Raw genomic sequence first — 16,228 nt, forward strand, 5'->3', positions numbered from 1 at the left:
TTGGCGATATTATTTTGAAACATTCCAGAGTTTTAGAAAAATCTGGTTCATTGTTTTATAGGGATATATATTTTAATACACATTTATCAAAATGAGAGAAAGATGCCTCTAGTTTTATTATAATTCATAATGATATATAATATAATTTAATAATAGCAGATGGTTTTAGCTACTTTTGATTATCTTTTTTTGGCTATCCATTCACTGTATACATATACATTGTTTTATTTGGCCTATTTAGGAAACATTCTTACACGATTCTGTATTTAGATCCATACTTTAGAGATTTGGTCCCAAAATCCCTAAGAAAAATCTACTCCCCCTGTTGGCTTAAATAAAATCCAAAGATTTTGACCTTGGCTCAAGGGCAGTCAATTTTGTAATCACTTGGTTGAATGGCATCTAAGAGGTTTGTGATTCATGTTAAATGCATTAATAATTAACATTAAGCTAGCATAGCTTTCTTGCTTTGCTTAATGAAATAGATTCATTGATGCTATACCTATGTATGTGACAACAAAAGTCTTACATGAATGTCTCTCTAGAATTCTGCTTTAGGGGAAGATGGTACAAAGAAAAAAAATCACATTTTAAAGGAATATAAGCGATTTCAAATAAATCTTGAAAATATCATTACTCATAATCTGTTAACAAGCACAAGATATAGCCACAAATTTTGTCAGTATATTGATATTTCCATAGTGTGCTGTAAATCAGTTAAGCAAAGAATCATAAAATTCTAAGGAATTTATATTAAACTGGCTGTGTTTTATTTAACCAAGGGCACTGAGGTTGCAGCTCATCTTTTCTTTCTCTTTCTCTCCCCTCCCTCCTTCCCTTCTTGCCTTCCTCCTTTTTCTTTCTTTCTTTTTCTTTCTTTGTCTCTCTCTCTCTCTCTCTCTCTCCTTCCTTCCTTCTTTTCTTCCTCCGACCTTCCTTCCTTCCTTTTTATCAGAAATTAAAACAAAACTCATGAACAATATAATTATGCATTCTGTATACAAATGTTTTATATACAAGGGAGACCAAGTCCCCCAGAATTCCACAAACATAAATGAAATATGTTGTAAGCTTCCTTCCCTGCAACTCTATCAGAGCTGGAGGTAGCGTGCTGGGCAAAATGTAGGAAACTAGAAGTAACTTGTCAATTTTTAATAAATTCTTCCTCCCTTGAAGAGTCAAATGCACCATTCTCTCTGCAAACTCTGGCGATGATGACAGATTTTCACTTGGTTTCCATAGCATCCATTCCTGAAGATGCCCAGAATGGTTCTCGGTCAGGGTGATCCATCCAGCTCCCCTAGAAAGTTGGCGACCTGGCCAGCCAAAAGAAGCTGTTTTCCGGAAACTTACTCTGTCCGTGGTGCTGAACAATTCTTCCAGGACGCGCCCTAATGAGCGCTGTCAGCCGCGCTGAAGAAATCTTTCCTGACGCTGCCCAAATCAGGACTGTGCATCTGTTATTTACTCACGTCCTCAAACAGCAGCAAGCTTTCTCCATCTTAATTCGACACTACCGCAGAGCAGAGTTGCGCCGGCATGAGGGAAGCAGATCATAGGCAAGGAGGAAAAACTAACAGCAGCATTGCTCACCTGAGACCTCAGATGCTCCCATGAGTTTTGGAAGTGCTCTGCTCCCTACAGCAAAGACACCATTTAAAACATACTATTCTTCTGACTTTGCTTTTACACAAAGATTCTGTGATATTTCTGCTCCTCCGTTTAAAAGCCAGAAGATTTGACAGCAATAAGGTTTTCAAAACCGGGAATTTGCATTGTTTTTCAGTGGACTGACTTCCAGGACAAGAACTCATCTGCACCCGCCCAAATACCATGGCACTGCATGCGCCCTTTGCCACCGGATCCTCCCCTTCCAATGAGACTTTCTGATTGTGTCTACCAACTCTCCTATTAGGAAACCCGTGGGTTGCATGCAGCTATTCTGTTGTATTCTCTTTCTCACTCCCTCCCTTCTCTCACTCACACTCTTGCTGGAGGCACACCAATACCGTTCTGCTGAGAAGAAAAAGCCCACAACTACCTTAAGCGATTAAGACAATATGCGCAACTCTCGCCTTTCATAGCGATCACTATTTAAATCTGGCAAGAGCCAACACCAATCTTTGCAGGAATGGAGTCGGTAAAACAAAGGATTTTGACCCCAGGAAAAGAGGGGCTAAAGAATTTTGCTGGAAAATCCCTTGGCCAGATCTACAGGTAAGAGAAAGCAAACCCATGTTTGCCTGGGGCTGAGCACGAAAAAAAATCTACAAGGCTATTTCTGTAAACCCTGGTTGCTTTGGGAGATTGTAATATGATCGGAAAGTCTTTTTTTGTTGTTGTTGTTGCTCATTGCTCAAGCGGGGCTGCTCTGGAAACCTGCTTATTAATTCAGGAATGTTGCACTAAATGAACCTGTCTGCTTTGTGTGTATGTGTGTGTGTGGTTTTTGTCTTAGTACCTGCAGATTCTCATCCTTTCCTACCCAGGATTTATCCTCTTTATGATTGAGAAATGATCAGCACCTGTTCAGAGAATCTTTGTTTTGGTGCTTATAGTCACAAATTAAATTCCTTTGATTCAGACAAATGAATTAAAAAAATACAACCCTCAAAAAATTAACCAAGAAATTCCAAAGAGTAATGGCAGAAGGAAATTTAGATCTCAGCCTCAAAACCACTCAAGTAGAGAATCTCCCAGTGGAATCTTCCTTCTGTGCTGAAGGAAGAAGAATCAAAATATATCAATAATTAATAACTAAAGCAGCTCCTCTCTCAGAACCCAAAACAATGTATATGTGTTTTAATTATTTGACTTCTCCCAGAAGTCTATTTCTTGCATGGCAAATGTCACAGTGTTCATAAGAAAAACCATAATAATAACCAGCAAAATGACTTTGAAAGTACTAGAAATGATTAATTTTGTTATCCTACCTGTGGTCAATGTACTAATTATGCTGAAAATTTTACAACTTTAAATCATTTCAAGAATATTACATGAATACACTTTTCTTAACAATATGAGCAAAATCAAGAAAAGAGGGCAGAAACAGAAGGATAAATGATTCCAAGAGAGCGCTAATTTTCACATTTGGGAAATTGAAGCCTTTAGAAATGTATAGAAAATATAAAGAAAATGACCAATGCACTTTCTGATTTTCCAAATCTCTTTGGATCTGGTGGGCTTCATGTAGGCACCATCATGCTCCTATGCGGCAGTAGATACCGCAAGGGCCCTGCAGTCCCGCAGCTGCCCTGGAAAGAGCTGTTCTTTCCCAGCTCAGTTGCCATCAGGTGGGGAGTTCAGGTGCATAGTCCAACTTTGCATATATCAGCTATAAGCCAATGTAAAAAAAATTCACATTAGTTACATTTTTTTCTCCCAGAATAAATAATTTGACATGTGTTCTGACATTGGGATTGGACTTTAAAAATAAGAATTAACATAGTTGCAAAAACCTTCATGACTTATTCTCCAGGTGACATTTTGTAGAATTTGGAAGTCTAACATTGTTTTCTGGTAGCCTCAAATTGCTTGGCAGTTGGCTCCCAACCTGTGCATTCTTGGAATTGATCTTAAAATTTCATTTGCTTTACTCCTGTGTATGAAAATCATTGTGTGTGAATATATCATTTAAATGGGAACACAGAAAAATAAACTACATGGTGGATTAAAAAATCTGCAAATTGTAAATGGAGAGGTTCTTTGTTTAAATATCGAAAGTATCCATCTCAAGAGTCCACGGTGATTCTACTGTTCACATTCATTCTTTTCTTTTTTAAATAGACATTGCACGGATATATTGTGGACTAGAACAACACCCTCAGCTTTTAGTAAAACCATGCCATCACCCTACTTTCCCCTTCTCCCTCCCCTCTTCCCTCAAGGACGAAAACCTAAAAGGAACTGAATTATACGGATGAAACCTTGTGAAATACAATGCAAATTAAAAAACACAAAACAAAACATAAATGTGAGATCTACTTTGGTGTGGAACATCTTACCAGAGTTGATTTGGGGCACGTTTGTGTATCTGGGAGTCGCATTTTACGTCTTTGGAAATATGCCCATGACATTTTTCGGTGTTTGTAACCGAGATAGTAATGACGCAAGATTGTGAATAATTAATTATTCATGTTCTGGCAGTGGGAAGCTTAGGTGTCGGCCATATGCTGCGGAGGCCTTTGTTTCAAACTCGAATAACAAGGAAAAGAAAGTAAGATATGTCACAGGAGAGTAAACGTTGAACTAGCACCCCGGGACTGGAGGAATGGGCAATAGAATGCGCGCGTGACTCTCACGGGCCTCCGCGTGGGCACCGGTCAGGAGAGGCCTTACTCCCTCGGGTCCCCGGGCTCAGCTGGGGGGCGGGATCGCTCGTCCTTAACCCAGAAAGCTTCATCTTGGCTGGGAAGGAAAGGATAGCTCGGGTGCAGGACTGAGCTGGGCTGGCCAGCAGAGGCGGCCCCCAGGAGACTGGGTGGCTGGATAAGACGCCTTTCGCCGGGGGTAAAGCACTGCGGGCAGGAGACATCTACACAGGTGCCGACCAGGCGCCGCTCCGGTATCCCATTCCCTCCCAAGCTACAGACCCCGCGAGAAAGTTAAGCCCAAACGGCTTTTGTCGGTGAATCTAGGCGCTGCGGGTTGGATCCCGAGGGAATGGGGGCTGGATGCCCCCGGCCAGACGGTATGAAAGTTGAAGAGATGCTACCGCAGGGAGGGGGACTGGCAGGAGGCTGGAGAGCCGGGGAGGTCCCGAAGCCTGGTGGCGCCCTAGCACCCTAACTCCTGAAGGAGTCGAGCGTGTCAGCGCCCCTCCCCCCAGCCCTGACGGGTCCTGGGGATTGGGATGGGCCGGCGTCGGGGGTGCCTAACCCGCCGCGTCCTTGCCTTCCCCCGACTCTGCCGCGCAGGGTGCTGGAGAAGAAGCAAGACACCGGGGAGACCATCGAGCTGACGGAGGATGGGAAACCCCTGGAGGTGCCAGAGAAGAAGGCTCCACTGTGCGACTGCACCTGCTTCGGCCTGCCGCGTCGCTACATCATCGCCATCATGAGCGGCCTGGGCTTCTGCATCTCCTTCGGCATCCGTTGCAACCTGGGCGTGGCCATCGTGGACATGGTCAACAACAGCACCATCCACCGCGGGGGCAAGGTCATCAAGGAGGTGGGCAGCCGCTGGCCATGTGGGTTCGCAAAGCCACATCACCTGTTTGAGCTCCATTTCCTCCCCACTGAGTGAGGAAGGCCGGGCGGCTCGCTCAGCCCCCTGCTAGCACTGCCGTTCTAGAATAGGAATCGACCGCGGTAGCAGTATGACCTCCCTTTTCGATTCTGCTCTCTGGGCCTTCCTTTTCTCACCTGCAAGGTGGAAAAATAGCATTTAGCTCGCTAGATTTTTGTGGAGTGACTTCAAACGAGAAGTTGTATAATAATGTCCCCTAAATTTAAATCGAAATATTTTTCTTTCCCTCGGAGGAGTAGGGCTGCATATCAGTGATAATGTCCCCCTGGTTTCCTCCAATTCCTGCCAAACATTCTTAAAAATAAAAATGAAACAAAACCGAAATCAAATGAACTGTGAGCATATCGACAGTTTCCACCGAAGGGCCTTTAGGAGCTGTCCACCTAACTGGCCGAGAGAAGAGCCGCCGCGCCGAGTGCCTCGAGGTCACAGGGAATCCAGTCCCGTAATCTCCTGAATGTGTTGGGGTGACGCCTAGGGAAAGGAGGGTCAACGTCAAAGTCACCGAAACCCCTGGGTCTCGACTTCCTGTTCAGGGATCTGAGCAATCATAAGCAAGGGTTGGGAGGAGAAAATTCGGGAATCGGCTGTGGATGAGAAGCGGTGAACGCCGCTGGGCCCTGGGGATTCCGGGACACCCTGCAAAGTGCGTTTGGTTTCAAAATACTATTCAAAAGGAGAAAAAGGATCCTCAGTTGCCCAGGCGGGATTAGCGCTCCTTTGCCTTTCAGATGCAGATTTTTACTTTAAGGTTCACCCTGTGGGTCCGCCCAGGCTGGCTAGGGCGGAGCTAGGCCTTGACCTTCAGACACACCCCTCGCCAGCTCTTAGGACTACCCCGGAACAAATTCTCCTCTCCACTGGCCTCCCTCACCCCCCACTAATTCCCCAGGCTACTCCAAATCTTTCCGGCCTACGCCCATCCCCATTTTGCCGGGAAGATCCTTTCCTCTGGCTCCTCCGACCTCCTCACCTTCCATCCAGGTGCCCCACTTTCTTTCGTCAGAATTTCCCTGGTTGGATTTCATTCTGGAAGCGACCCCACTACTGCATTAGTCCCGGTCAGGGGTCCCTATCCCCAGCCAGGAAATGGAATCTCTCCGTGGAGAGTTCTAATTTCCAATACTGGAGCTCAGAGGACTCCTCATTCATGGAGGGGATCAGACCTGCCTGACAGTAGTCGGGGAGCAAAGCCAGGGTGTCCAGCTTCGCCATTAATTGCAATACATTTCAAATGAGCACAGTTTTTTTCCGTTAAAAGAAGCATTTCTTCTCTAGAAGAAGGTATACATTGAATTTTGTTAGCAAACGAAAATTCAGCCACCTCCACCTCCAGAATGCAGGGAGTACCCCGGGGGTTGGGGGCTCCTGAACATGAGTCTGCAGCCCAAGCACTGACTCTACTCTTTCCCTCCACCCCGTTCTGTCCCCCTACCCCCGTAGAAAGCCAAATTCAACTGGGACCCGGAAACCGTGGGGATGATCCACGGTTCCTTCTTTTGGGGCTACATCATCACCCAGATTCCGGGCGGCTACATCGCGTCTCGGCTCGCAGCCAACAGGTAACGCGCCCCCAGGGCTGGGGATCTTGGGGCTTGTGCCTCCGAAGGGGCATCAGAGGCTGGGGGCAGGGATGACAGCCCCGCGGGGATTGGAACTCCTGGGTGAGGTCTCCTGGTTGCCAGGCACCTCCTCTCTCGGGACTGGAACTGTTGGTTCCTCCTTCCAGAATTAGGCACCCAAGAAGTTTTGGGTTAGCCAGGATGGGCGCTGGTTGCCGCTTCCTCTCTTTCCTGGCTGAGCCAGCTTTACTCCAAATGGTCGACATGCCTTAAGGCCTGGTAGGAGCTGAGGCCGGGCGGGGAGTGGACCGAGCCGGGACTGAGCGGCTGGGTGCACAAAGGGGAGAGAGAGAGAGAGAGAGAGAGAGAGAGAGAGAGAGAGAGTGTGTGTGTGTGTGTGTGTGTGTGTGTGTGAGGGGGTAGAGACACGTGCTGCACTCTCGCCACTGCGCCCCTCGGGGGCCCGGGCTCGAGAGGGGACTGAGCGGCTGGGTGCACAAAGGGGAGGGTGTGTGTGTGTGTGTGTGTGTGTGTGTGTGTGTGTGTGTGTGTGTGTGTGTGTGTGTGTGTGTGTGTGTGTGTTTAGTGGGGTAGAGACACGTGCTGCGCTCTCGCCAGTGAGTCCCTCGGGTGCCCCGGCTCCTTGTGGTGCTGACCTCCCGGCAGGGCGCATCGAACACCAGGCCACGGAGCCCGCCCAGATGGTGCTCTGGGTCTGAAGGATTTGTTTCTATGGAGGCAGGCGGGATTTCAGGCGCCCGGGGTGCGATTCCACCTGTTAATGAGTGCCAGTGAGTAGGGGCGGGGTAGGGAAGGAGCTCAGCTGAGTCCCCAGGCTTCCAGCTTTGCAGCCAAGGTCCTAACGCCAGCTCCAGGAATGTTGTTGGGGTCGCCTGCAGAGACACCCCCAAAGTATGGGGCATAAGGGGTGGGGATGTCTAAGAGCACAGTCCGGCCACTGCAGGATGAGAGGCAGCTTTATTTGCTTCATTGTGTATATTAAGATAAATAAAACTAAATAAATTCTCCTTAAATCTGAACTATAAAACAGAAAGAACACACACACTCACTTTTTCATAAAGACCCCCAAAAAAGACTTCCGGTCTTTCCTCCGACTTTGTATCTATGACTTCGCCTTTCTCCCTCCCCTCCAAAGTCAGATTTTCTGGGGAAGATATCTTGAACTGGGCACCTCTCTAGTCTTGATCTCCTCTTTGCTTTTGTAAACTGGTCCCTCCTCATTTCTCAATAAAATCTCCGAGGAGGCCTCTTCCAGGGGCTTTGTCACCTAAGACCCCATTCACCAGCGATGACTTCTTGCCCAAGATTTTTCTGTCCTCTCCAAAGCCTTGGGAAGAATTCTTGGAAATTTCTTTTAGGCTTCACAATTGCTTGGGCCAAGATTTTTGGACAGTCCTTCAAAATGTCAAAAGAAGAGAGTAAAAGATTAGGAATAGTGCCTTTTGAATATCATGTTTACCCTGACATCATGATGGTTGGTACTCAGACCCAACCAGAGACAAACTATTCTTTTAAAAAAGGAATCATTTTAAAATGAAAATCATTAACTATTTAGAGAACCCAATTCTATGGATGGGATAAATCAAATTAAAGAAAATATTTCCTTAAATAGTACTGGTAATTAACATGTTACATTTTTGGCTTCCATATCCCTAAGGCATAATGTCTTGAATCTTTTTTTTTCTCATTTTTTTTTTTCCTAAAACAAAATAAACCTCACAGAAAGATAATCCAAACATACGTATATGGAATATTTTCACTTCAGGGGGAAAACAACCAATAATTCACAAAAAAACAAAAATGATACAAGAAACTCAGTGTAATGTGAAATGAAACTACAATGGCTGGGCCTTTAAGGTTTTTTTTCAGAGTCAAAACCTTCATCTTGCCAATTGTTAAAATGCTAACATTTTCCTGCCAGGAAAAAACACCAGGGATGCCCCAGCTTTCCCTCTTTGTAACACTGGGAGGTCAGTAAACAGGTTTTCCTAGGGGGAAAAAAAAGCAAGATCATTTCTATACTATCATTTGTGTTATGTTTAGTATGATACCTCAGGTTTATTTGGTAGATTTTTCTTAAAGGAAAAAATTGTGAACTTTAGAAGTCATATTTGGATCTGAATTCACCTTACCTTTATATGGATAGTCAAGGGAGAGAAACTTAATATTTTCATAATGTTTTCAATGTCTTCTGTTCTCCAAGACTGAGAAAACTAAAATTTATTGTAAAATATGACAAACATATAGAGGATATAGACTAACTTCCTTATCAGACCTTAGGGTTTTGACATTTGTCTCATTTTAAAAATATAAAAAATGTTACAAATACAGTTGAAGCTTCCGGTGAAAACAGATTTAAAAAATATGTAACATTCCCTTTTCTGATGATGAAAGTATTGTATCCTAAGAAAAATATATTAAAAAGAAAATATAATAAAAATCATAAATTAATCACACAGAGACCCTTTTGTTAACATGTTGGTAAATGTCCAAATAGTCCTATATATGCTACATAGAATTTTATCTTAGAACTTTTTTGTTAACACAAAATCTCAGAGATTTTTAGAATTGGTCTGAAAGATGTACATTTCCTAGTATGATCCTTTTTCAAAAACAGTAAAAACAACACAGCAAGACCAGTTTTCCACCTACAAATATTGTATGCCTATTCAAATAAACTTCTCCCTATAGATCATCTAATAGTAGAACAAGATTTCCCTTGGGTGGGGTACTGGGGACAGATTCCTTTCCCTCTAGGTGTAAAAGGAGCTCACTTTGGAAAGTGTTTGCCATGACAGTTATGGGCGGAACTGGAGTAGAGGAACTGAGGTGTGTGTCTTGGAGAGAAAGGCTCCTGGATACACCTCCTGGCAAATTTCTCAATGAAAAACCAACAGCAATGATGTGGCTTCTCCATTTTATGCTTTAAGCAAAAGCAGCTGCACCCTTAGTCAGAATACAGCATCTTGGTCCCTTTTCTGGTCGATTCTAAGTATTCTTGCTTTCTTCCTCATTGAGAAAAAAAAGCTAGGGGAGAGAAATCTCAGTCCCCGAGGAGGACTCTTACATCATTTTTTCCTTTGTCTTTTCTTTAAGGGCTATTGCACATTGTGGACAGGAGAATTTAGTCACCTCCCTGGAGGGCTTTGGGATGAGGAACCAAAGGGAGATTTCTTACAAAATCTGTAGTGTCTCTAGAAGAGAACATGTTCACTATAGTGATAACAATGTGTTGGGGGCAAATTAATGTTGTCTTTAAACAGTACAGGACATGGGGCTTAACAGTAATCCCGATAATTACAAATGTGAAATTGCTAAGGATTATTTTTACCTTGCATTTCGACTGATGAAGAACCTAGGCAAGTACTTAACAGGAGAAACAACAGAATTTTTGCAAAGGGCATAATCACAGATGGTCAGATTTACCAAAGAATATTTGGTCAACATTACATTTTCAAGGGACAATTTTATCTTCTCAAAGACTATTCTTTCTTCTGTCTAGGTGGCAATATTATATAAACCTTATTTAAAAATTTTTCCTATCCTGCTCATATCTTCTTGATCTGCCAATGGTGACTTCGTTTTTTATTTAGCACTTATGGCCAGCTGTCATGCCAGTATTTTACTTATTTATCTTTTTGTTTTGTCCTATAAAGTGTAAGCTCCATGAGAGCAGGCAATTGTATCCATGTTTTATTTATTTATTTATTTTGTATCCATGTTGTTTTCACTGCTATATCCCTAGCATCTCAAAGAGTGCCTGGCCCAAGACAGATACTTTTTAAAAGATTTTATTTATTCATTTGAGAGAGAGAGAGAGACAGAGAGAGTGCAAGCAGGGGAGAGAGGCAATCGGAGAGGGGGAAGCAGGCTCCCTTCAGGCTTGATCCCATCCCAGGACCTGGAAATCATGCCCCGAGCCCAAGGCAGACACCCAACCATCTGAGCCACCCAGGCGCCCCAGATATTTGTTGAATAAATAAAATGAACATCCAACAAAGTGTTTGGGCCTTTTTTAAAAGGCAATATGACAAAGTGGTTAAGATACAGGTTCCAAAGACAAACTCTGTGGGTTCAGACTCCTGAAGGTACTACTTAATAACTGAATGACATAAAACATTACTTAACTCCTCTGAACTTCAGTTTATATTTCTGTAAAAGGGGACTAATCAAAGAACCTACTTGATATGATTATCGTGACAGCTAAATAAGAGAATATGTGTAAGGTTTCTAGAGGTGCCTGGTCCTCAGGCGCCTGCATGGCTCAGTTGGTTAAGCGACTGCCTTCGGCTCAGGTCATGATCCTAGAGTCCCAGGATCGAGTCCTACATCAGGCTCCCTGCTCGGCAGGGAGTCTGCTTCTCCCTCTAATGCTCTCCCCTCTCTCTCTCATTCTCTCTCTCTCTCTCTCAGATAAATAAATAAAATCTTAAAAAAAAAAAAGAAGTGCCTGTCCCTCACTAGGTGTTGGCTGTTATCATTTATTATGAATTAGGTCCTAACTTCAGAAAAAAAATGAAAGAATAAATAATATCTTAAGGCCATCCAGTATTACTTATGTTTAAATTGGTCTTAAGTATTAGTAATGCAAAAGGATTATTTCTATCGTGATAAAAACGCATCTTTCCACCTGTCAGATTTCTAGCTTTAAAATTATTTCCCTATACACATTATTCCAGCTAAAATTATTGTTCACTGGTAATGCCTTAAGTCTCATTTGAAAGACTGTTTTAGGAAAGCTTTTTAGCCAAGGGTATAGAGAGTGCTAGTAGTTCAGTGCATTCAGTCTTTGAATTCTAGTCAGGCATTATAAAAACACTTAGAGAAATCCATTTAAGTTTGAGGTTAGACTTCTCTGTTAAAAGTTACAGTTTATTTCCCTCTACTCCTTTATTTAAAAAGGTTTTAATTCTTGGTGCAACATTTTGTCTTTTCAGGTATTTCTTGGGTTTCTAACTTGACTTTTGCTAAAGAAAAAAAAAGTTCTTTATTTGAATAAGAGATTGAGGATCCTATGTGTCTGTAACATGCAGTGAACATCAGCCAACAGAAAGAATCCATATTAGAGAGGGATAAGGCTCATCTAATCCAATCTTCTCACTTAAGAGAGCAGGAAAGGAAATAGAGAATCAGGGAGGTGGTGATTTGCCCACCAGATTGGGACTAAAACTCAGGTGTCCAGCAACGCATGACCTCAGGCTATCTCTACACTGAAATTTAGCATCTCTGCCTCAAGCTGAGCCATCTGCTCTGTCAAGGAGTGCCTACAATCTATCAAGCCCCAAATACAGGATAGAAATCCAAGAATTAGAAAAAGAAGCCTTTAGCTGGCCCAAGGGATTCTTACATTTTGGTGGCAGGAGAAACATACTGTATTTGTGTGTGTGTGTGTGTGTGTGTGTATGTATGTGTGTGTGTGTGGACTCCCAAATGATTTGTCTACAGCATGAATGATTCTGTTGTTTTCTCTGCAAGAGACAAAAACCCAAACTTGATAATGACTTAAACAAATAGTGTGATTTTCTATAAGAGAAAATATGGCATTTAGAACTTTTTCTCCCTAATCAGCCCTTTGGTAGTATGCGCTCCTGCAATATTTCAGAGGTTTGAGCGTCACTGGGCAAGGTGGCGGGGGTAGGGGGGTAATTTAGACCTTTTGTCTGCAAAAAGGAAGATATTCTTCCTCAGGATTTTGATGGATACAACTCAATTCATACCACTGTTATGAAAGAGAGAATAGTTTATACTTAAAAAAAATCAACAAATTCAAATGCATGGATTTTAAAACTGTTAACTCATGTGAATTTGCATTTATAAAAATGAAATTTGGTATACTTTAGGTAAATATTCTGGCTTGCCTGATTCTGAAAAATTCTCTTGTGAGAGGGATTTTCAGAAAGAGAGGAATGAAGATACTTTGAACATAACATCTTCATATTTTAAGCCCAGGAAGGGACAATTTTACCGGTTTTATTCTCTTTCCTTCACAGAAATAAAACAATGAAGATGTGCTTTATTTACTGGAATAAGCATTGGAAATTAATTCTTTTTTTAAATTTTATTTTATTATGTTATGTCAATTGCCGTTCATTACATCATTACTTTTTGATGTAGTGTTCCATGATTCATTGTTTGCGTATAACACCCAGGGCTCCATTCAATACGTGCCCTCCTTAATACCCATCACCGGGCTAACCCATCCCCCCACCCCCTCCCCTCTAGAACCCTCAGTTTGTTTGCACATATACAAATATTATCTATCTATCATCTATCATCTATCACTCATTTTTTTCCTCTCTACTTACCTATCCATTGCAACATCTATTGAAAGCAGGGGTTCTGTAATCCTTCCTGTGAGAAACATTTGCAAATTCCTTTTGTGTGAGAAAATAATTCAGACTATGAACATAAAGCTGCAGCAAGAGACCACCATCCTGCTGTGGTAGAAATGGTTTATCATGATCTGGTCCTTTAGGACCAGAGGTGACTCTCTATTTCACTCATCTAGCAGCCTATCAAACATCTCGCTGCCTTTCCATTGTGGGCTCTAGAGGGACAAAGTGGAAGAGACCTTCCTTTTTTCTGACAAAAGAAAATACCTTTCCACAAGACGAATAAATGGAGTGAGAGAGGGAGGGGTCCCTAAGGGCTTGCACGTGGTTTGCTGACAAGAGCTTCTCTTTCCTTTGATTCTCCTCTCCTCTCATCCTTTACTAGCTCTGACTTCCCCTGTGGCTGCCACATCCAACGATAGTAGTGCCGAGGCAGCCTCAGGAGGAGAGGGCCGTCATTTTGAGGGAAGAGAGAGTCAGGTGGGCAGCTGGTGGAATGATTGTCCCGCTGCCATATGCCACTGCTGGGGCTGTCTAATTTCTCTGTCATGAGTGATGAAGTCATTTTTACAACTTAATGATGTACCAAGGGACCCAGAGGGCTGGCTTGTGCTTGTGTGTTCCTTTTTAAATATGGGAATGGGGCATCAGATGTGACGAAGGGAGGCGCCAGAGCCCTGATTTGATTAGATTAAATAGATTAAACAGCCTGAATCAGTCTATCCTACGCACCCGCTGGGACAGGATTAGTGCCACACCTGGGGTGAGGAACGCTAGTTCCCTGTTAAGAGACAAGCCACTGTCCAAATGGAAATGGATTGATCGATTTGGGGAAAATGGATATCATCTATAGAAGTGGCAAGGCACCAGTGTTCCTGTCACCTCTACCAGGCAAATCCGTTTGGGTTGGGCTTGGTAGCTGAGGGTATTGTGGCTGTGGGTCAGAGGGAAATAACATGACTGAGAATTTCACAGCTAACTCACCCTGGAGCACACCGAATCTTAATCATCAGGCAGGGTGTGATGCAGGTTTTCAGCAATTGCATTTGCTTTTCCAAACATTTCTGTATCAGGGACACTATATGCTTCTCAATTTTGGGATCTGTTTAGTAATGTAGAGCCTCCTACCACACACACATACAAATGCACACACACCCGTGTCCTTAAAGTTATTCTGTGTAAGAGGATATAATCATTTCACACTGGAAGACAAAGAAGAGAGAGAGAGAGAGAGAGAGAGAGAGTGTGTGTGTGTGTGTGTGTGTGTGTGTGTGTGTGTAACAAGCAGAGGTAAAACAAGTAGAAATTAGGTTTTAACTTGAAAATAAACAAATTGAATTCATTTTAATATGTCATTTGCTGCAGGGGAAATCATGAGGAAAAAAACAATTCTAAGTAGCTTTCAAGTGGTTTGTCATTTTGAAAGCAATCTTTCTTATTAGTAAATGGCCCTTATTTTATTTCACAGAGATTATGATGTTCTTTGAGAAATGGAGAGCACCCATCAGTTTCTAATCCTGTTCTTAAGGCATTTGAGATGTTAAGATTTTTCACATTTAGTTTGCATGTTTCTTTGCCTTTTTTTTTCTTGGCCCAATTACTGACACCCGTCTCTTACTTATAGTCACAAACATGGGTTTTTCAGGTAGAACTTTAGCTGCCAATTATATAACGAGAAGGACTGTAGGCGAAATGAAATATCATGCTAGTTGAGATGCAACTTCCAGTGTGGAACTTCAAGTTTGGCAAAATTTATTTAATTAATAACTACATGGCTTAATTGTTCAGTGAAACAAATGGTTTAGTTTAGTTCATTGCTGAAAAATTTTGTGTAATTTGTTAGTATTTTCACTGGTGGTTTATTTTTATACGTAGTACTGAATTTATTGCCTGATATTACATATGCTGCCTGGTATTATAGAGAACTTAGATTTACAAAGTAAACAAATATGTTAAAAATAGACAAATATTTATTTGGGGAAATTGTTTAGAGAAAATGTGTTTTTTTAAATGTAAAGTATAATATTTCTTTATTTACCTATACATTATTCACCTTTACTTAGAATAAGTGGTGGATCAGACCATAAGTGAGCTTCTTAACTGACATAGATTATAAAGCAAACAAAAAACCCAAAACAAAACCCAGACTATAAATCAGAAGTCAGCTTAATTTTACAAACATGTAGTTGGTTACTTATATTGAATAGGGTCTTAAATTTCTATTCTATAATCAGCATTCATTAACACATTCTCAAATAAACTACATTATTATTTGATAGGTCTCTAAACTTAGCCTTTAGCCTATTGAGAAACATAGAAAATGTACCGCAGAAAATCCACAATGAAATTTCAAAAGACAAAAAAATAAAAAAAGAAATTGTAAAAATGAAACTTAACAGCAGCATAGATGTTCTTCTTAAGCCCTACTGAAGTCAAGCAGTAACAAGATTGCTTAATTTATGTGATGGAGTAAACTACAGCATCCCCCTTCCCTGTAGTTAAAAAGAGTTTAGAAATCGAGCTTTTAGATTAAAACAGGGAAAAACAAAGCCAGCTTTACTGAATGGAAAGAGAAGTGCTACTCTAACCAGGCACCATGGAGAGGGATGAGTGAGTATCAGGAAAGCTTTTCAATCAAAGAGAAGTAGATCATTCAGGGATAGCGTTTCTACCTCTCCCTAAATAGTACATTTGTATTGGGTTGGAAAGAGAGAGAGGATATGAGTTATAAATTGTTTTTATAATTGCCTTAGTTCCCCATTTCAGGAGGCAGATGAAATTAGAATTGAATACAATACTAAATATATGTATCACTAAACTTTTTATGTATAGCGATCATCTTTCTTCCTCGTAGAGACTATAAGGCAGACATTCTTAACACTTGTTTTACTGATGACAGAACTGAACACAAAATAGTACTTATTTCCCCCACAATCACTGGCTGATAAGGGGAGGAGCTGGGGTATCAACCCCAGGATGTCTGATTTCAAAGGACATGCTTCTTTACTAAAAACATTTCTCCTATTAAGTAACTTTACTGTGTGCTCTTTAAAACATTGATTTTAC

General features: G+C 41.9%; 1 protein-coding gene across 1 annotated transcript in view; it reads left to right on the forward strand.

Moving 5' to 3' along the window:
- Nucleotides 1–1,483: 1,483 nt before the first annotated feature.
- The window catches only part of SLC17A6 (solute carrier family 17 member 6), a 42,400-nt gene continuing 27,655 nt past the window's right edge, over nt 1,484–16,228 (forward strand). Inside the window, exons 1-3 of the mRNA XM_027577817.2 lie at nt 1,484–2,217; nt 4,917–5,169; nt 6,691–6,809. Coding sequence (XP_027433618.1) covers nt 2,132–2,217; nt 4,917–5,169; nt 6,691–6,809 — 458 coding nt within the window. The 5' untranslated portion in view covers nt 1,484–2,131. The remainder of the gene's footprint in view (nt 2,218–4,916; nt 5,170–6,690; nt 6,810–16,228) is intronic.

This window comes from Zalophus californianus, chromosome 11 (genome assembly GCF_009762305.2).
Source record: "Zalophus californianus isolate mZalCal1 chromosome 11, mZalCal1.pri.v2, whole genome shotgun sequence".
In the NCBI taxonomy this organism is placed as follows: domain Eukaryota; kingdom Metazoa; phylum Chordata; class Mammalia; order Carnivora; family Otariidae; genus Zalophus; species Zalophus californianus.